The sequence below is a fragment of the Branchiostoma floridae genome, chromosome 13, assembly GCF_000003815.2.
Source record: "Branchiostoma floridae strain S238N-H82 chromosome 13, Bfl_VNyyK, whole genome shotgun sequence".
Lineage (NCBI taxonomy): Eukaryota > Metazoa > Chordata > Leptocardii > Amphioxiformes > Branchiostomatidae > Branchiostoma > Branchiostoma floridae.
Genome location: NC_049991.1, coordinates 14,740,423 through 14,746,060, shown reverse-complemented (window position 1 = coordinate 14,746,060; position 5,638 = coordinate 14,740,423). Strand labels below are relative to the sequence as shown.

The following is a 5,638-nucleotide window of genomic DNA, read 5'->3' as shown; positions in this document are numbered from 1 at the left end:
AGTTTCACTACTCTTACAGTTAACAGTATAACACTCATCTCCACCCCCTCACTACTCTTACAGTTTACAGTATAACACTCATCTCTATCCCCTTCCTCACTTCTCTTACAGGTTACACTGATATGATCACACTTATCTCTAACCGCCTCACTACTCTTACAGGTTGCAATATAACACTCATCTCTTTCCCTCCTCACAACTAAGTACTCTTACTAACAGGTTACAATATTACACTTATCCCTTACTCCTCACAAGTTGAATAAAACTCAGTTAACAGTATGTACTATGTGTCAGCTACTCAGTTGGAAGAAAAAATAGAAGAATTTGGCCAAATAGGGACAACTAAGTTGCCATGGGATTGCAATCTTTTTTTACTGGATGCAAATACAACAGATATTATTATTATTATAATTTTGTAGTCTATCCAGCTATCTATGTACCATCCATCCTTGGAGTCAATTTATAACCGTTACCTTATAAAAGTGTACCTTCTTTGATCATTCTTGCCAATACATGTTGTATATCAAACATTGATTACCTCAGCTGAGTCTGCTAAGATGAACAAGACAACCTAAATGTAATACCTCCTAGAAGTAATGGTAAAGACTTGTTGTTTCTTTTGATACACAATTGCTGTTTTGATACACGTTCTGTGGTTCAATTCGTAATACATTTTAAACCAGCTTTGTTGTCCTGTGGCTTAGCAACTATTATCTGTTTTTTGCTGGATTTTTTGTCGACCTCCTGTATTAGTTTTGGGGTTTTCAGAGGATGTCAGGCTATGTAACGCATTGAAGGATAGATTTTTCACGGCCAAATTCTCCGCTGTTTTCGATTAAAATTTCTCTGAGCGCCAAATATAACGTTTATCCTCACTAACAAATTCTGAGTCAGAAAATTTGTCACGTATATCAACATTTTACACCAAGCCATGCAGGTTTGCACCTCGGTGGTTATTGTGTTTACAAGAAATACCGACGATAAAGCAAATTTGTCACATGTAACAGGGCCCGCCCAGTAAAAAAATCTCATAGGACTTACACTACGAACACCAGCATGTTGGCGAAAAAACGCTAAAAAGTGACTTAGGCAGACTTTGAATTACATATCTACCCAGATTTCAAACCAACGGGATTTTCACACGGGATATAGACAAGGGTTAAACGGTTCTGACGCACCATCAAATGAATAAGGATCTAAGTGCGAAAAGCAAACGCCCCCAATCTGAAAATCACCGAATTTTCAACTCTTTACGACGCTGCCATTTTGCTAATTTGACTGTGTTCCAAGTTTGATCATAAAACAAATTAAAATCGTTGTAAAACCCCACAGAAATGAATTAAATGGAGAGCAGATAGCAAACACATCCGACACTTACCGTCATTTCGCTGAAAGGTCACACATCGTGATGCAATCAGCTGTCAACTCGGATGAAATTTCATCTCGTTGGCGCGCGGGAAAACTGCGCCCTTAGCAACGGCGTTACTATGCACGGCGGATGGATACTTAAAAAAATAAAAACCGTTCCATCGACGTTCGATATACTACATGGCTGGGCGGCTGTGTAGGCTTTTTTGCCAGTGTTCCTATTCTGTACCGTTTTTTTTAATGTTGGCCGTGGAGAGCAAGAAAACAGTACAAAATAGAAAGTCCGACAAAACCACAGAATAGCAGTGACTGAAGGAGATAACTCACGCGAACATTTGTCGCCTGAAATTGTTTTTTTTTTAAATGCAACATGGCGTAAAAATGGAATCAATATATTTCACTATGCTGCGCCAATATTAAGTACGTGAACATCCTTTTATAATTGCAAACCTTTTATAACTGCAATTATTTTTGATGCAAACCTTTTTGATACATTGTACGTTGGTTTTAATTCACTGGCATCAATTCCAATGACCTACCCATCTGGGCTTCATACGTACATGTAAATGTGTTTCACAACGATGTGACCGTAACGGAAAATAGGTGCAAAGTCACAAAGTTTGCACAATTTTCCTTTGCAGTCCAGTGAAATACCGACATAGAGACAAACTTCATCCAGTTGAAAGTAAAATACAACACTATGACGACCAATGCTGAAATGCTTTGTGAGAGTTAGATGAAACCTTAAAGTGAAGCTTTAATTGCCTAGTGTCTTTTTCTCTAGATGGACAATTAATCAAGTAATGCTGATAAAACCATGCTTAAGGTAATTTTGATTATCAAGGAGTAAACTGATACAATTGTAACATATACATATTTGTACATTGTATGTTGTATTTATGCTATGGGCTAGAAACTAGAATAAAACGTATCACAAAGGTGAGGTGTGTGTCATTTGATATCTATATTTGTAATTTTTATGACAAGTCATAAAAGATTTCAAAGAGGTCTTAGTGTACTTACACGCGTAATACATATATTATGTGATATTGCCTTCCAACATGCAGTTTTGGGTAATCACCCATTCAATTCATCTTCAAACTGCATATTACCAAGTAAATGTGTCAATCCTACCACAGCACCATCACAGATGTATGTGATCTGATCGATGGTAGTCTATCTATCTACTTTTATGCAGTTTTATAATTGAGTAGAGTAGAATAAATAGAGTAGAGTAGAGTTCCTCTGGCGCAGGTAGGAATGTCCTGTTCCAATTTGGGCCGCTCATTCCTTTTCAGGACACCGTCATTCCTGGTAATTGGTAACTTTAGGTCAAAATATTTTTTTTCCATTCTTTATACCATAGTACAAGTATTATAAATATTATAAATACTAGTTCCTACAAACAGAAGTTCTGACACTGCTATCTTTCTGCACTTTGCCAACGTGGGTCAAAGGTTGTTGTGAAGGGGTCAACGGTCTCAATGTCGATGACCTCGCCTTTGAGCGGGATGAGGAGTTTCTGTGCGTGCAGCATCATCCTGTAAGGCTCGGTGTCCTGGCGGCAGCTGTAAGTGTAGTCCCCTACTATCGGGTGTCCGATGCTCTGGCAATGCACACGTAACTGGTGTCTTCTACCTGTAGTAGGAAGGAATGAAATATGTTACCAACACATCTGTAATACCAGTTTTCATACCTTTACTCCAAATTTTCACTGACCTGAAGCTCAAATTACTTCTATGCATTTTTCAACAGCAGCAAGGAAATACCTTTTCTCTATTTTTCAGTACAAAAGCACCATCACTTCAAAGCATGTGGACCATGGAGCTACAAGCACTTGCACTTGGCCAACCCTAAATACTACTAGTGAATGTAGATACTATGTATGCTTAAGCTCTGAGCGACCCACCTGTCACAGGACACAGTTGAACTTTTGTAGCTGGCTGCCCCTCAAACAGGCCTCTCTCCACCACAGTCAGCTGAGTTACAGCATCCCTGGGGTGCTGACAGCCAGGTGTGCCCTCCACACACATGGGGACAGGTGCATCAGGTGTGACCTGCTCACCGATGGCTTTGTCGATGGACAGGTGGTCCTCGCTAATGTGGCCACGCACCTGTGAAAAGGGAGATTCTCATACTGATATCGGGAGTGAGGGTGCATACATAACCCTTTAATGTCCCTTAGAGTTTGGGTAGAAGACATTCAGTACCAAAGATAGCAACTAGAAGGGAGAGAAGAAGCCAAAAGCCTGTGATGCCCTAAAGCCTATAACTTGGCTGGAGGGCATTCAGTACCAAGGACAGCAGCTAAATGGGAGATCTAGAGAAGACAAAAACCTATAATGTTTCCAATAGTTTGGCATGGGGACATTTAGTAGCAAGGACAGCAGCTACATGGGAGAGAAGGCAAAGGCCTGCTATGTCCCTGGGAGTTTGGCTAGAGGATATTCAGTATCAAGGACAACATCTAGAAGGGAGGGAGGCAAAATGTAATGTCCCCTAGAACTTGGCCAGAGAATATACAGTACCACAGACAGAAGCTAGAAGGCAAAAGTATGTAATGTCCCCTATAACTTGGCTAAAGGACATTTAGTACCATGGACAACAGCTAGAAGGGAGGGAAGGAAAATGTTATGTCACCTACAACTTAGCCAAATGATATTCAGTAAGGACAACAGCTAAATGGGAAAGAAGGCAAAGGCCAGGAGTTTGGCCAGGGGACATTCAGTACCAAAGACAGCAGTTAGAAGGGAGAGAGGGAAAATGTTATGTCCCCTAGAACTTGGCCAGATTACATTGATTACATGTAAAATTTCCAACAGTTTGGCCAGGGGACACCAGCTGTATAGGATAGAAGGCAAAAGCCTGTAATTTCATTGGGAGTTTGGCAAGAGGACATTCAAGGACAGCAGCAAAATGGGAGAGAGGGAAAATGTAATGTCTCCTAAAACTTGGCTAGAGGACATTCAGCACCAAGGACAACATCTAGAAGGGAGGGAGGCAAAATGTAATGTCCCCTAGAACTTGGCCAGAGAATATACAGTACCACAGACAGAAGCTTGAAGGTAAAAGTATGTAATGTCCCCCAGGGATAAACAAGTCCACTAGCCCTATTGTCCAGGGCAAGTGAAAGTGCTGTTCGGGCAAGTTCATGTCCTACCCCACTTGCCTGATCGGGCAAGTAAGATTTTTCCATTGATTTTAGTGCAATTTTGATATACTTGTTACTTTTTACAGTCATGACATCAAGCAATTGTCTACAGAGAATTCCATTGCTGGAAGTGAAAATGCATATACTAGTAACAGTGACATTTGAATTTTGGGCAAGTGAAAAATTGGTTCGGGCAAGTACATTTTTTATGTGCTTGCCCGATAGGACAAGTGGATTTTAGAAAACTTGTTCAACCCTGTCCCCTATAACTTGGCTAAAGGACATTCAGCACCAAGGACAGCTGCTAGAAAGGAGAGAAGGGAAATGTAATGTCCCCTAGAACTTCGCCAAATAATATTCAGTACCACGGACAGCAGCTAGAAGGGAGGAAGACAAAAGCCTGTAATGTCCCCCATCCTCTATAACCTGGCTAGAGGATATTCAGCACCATGGACAAAAGCTGGACGGGAGGAAGGCCTTTTATGTTCCCTGGAGTTTGGCCAGAGGACATTCAGCACCAAGGACAGCTGCCATGGGAAGATTCTGAGTAGGAAATCATGATATAACTACATTTCTCAGCGATGTTGCTACTGAGGTATCAGTGGTTAAAGTAAAGTTATGCATAAACAGATAAATTCAGATTTCCTTCTACTTCTGACACCCATTTCCCCCCGTCAGGTATTACGTGTCAACCAGATATTATAATCTTGACCTCTGAAACTTTGTGCATCTAACACCCACATTTTGTGCACTTGACACCCTTGCCCACTTTTGGAACTTACAAGTGACTAGTAGCTAGATGTCAAATGCTGCAAAATGTGGACATAAACTTACGTCCATCTATTCCTGATCACTATAATAACTCACCAAGGCTAGATATTGCTTGATGACCTGTTTTTGACAGAAAGCCTTCCCAGCATGCCCAGCAGCCTTTTTGTTCAGTGCGATACAGACGGGACCACTGGTGGAGTAGTCTAGTCTGTGGACAAACCTGGGAATGCAGAAGAAAATAATTCTGATCTGATCATCACAATGCCTGTAGATAGACAATTTGAACAGTAGTTGACTACGTGACCCATACGCGTACACGCGTACACACTGACCCTGACCTCTCACTGT

General features: G+C 41.0%; 1 protein-coding gene across 1 annotated transcript in view; it reads right to left on the bottom strand.

Moving 5' to 3' along the window:
• Window positions 1-2,410: 2,410 nt before the first annotated feature.
• Window positions 2,411-5,638, bottom strand: part of LOC118429268 (RNA pseudouridylate synthase domain-containing protein 1-like) — a 4,369-nt gene continuing 1,141 nt past the window's right edge. The window contains exons 2-4 of the mRNA XM_035839744.1: window positions 5,387-5,510; window positions 3,278-3,482; window positions 2,411-3,006 (exon numbers count right to left, since the gene is read on the bottom strand). Of these exons, the coding sequence (XP_035695637.1) occupies window positions 2,792-3,006; window positions 3,278-3,482; window positions 5,387-5,510 (544 nt within the window). The 3' untranslated portion in view covers window positions 2,411-2,791. The remainder of the gene's footprint in view (window positions 3,007-3,277; window positions 3,483-5,386; window positions 5,511-5,638) is intronic.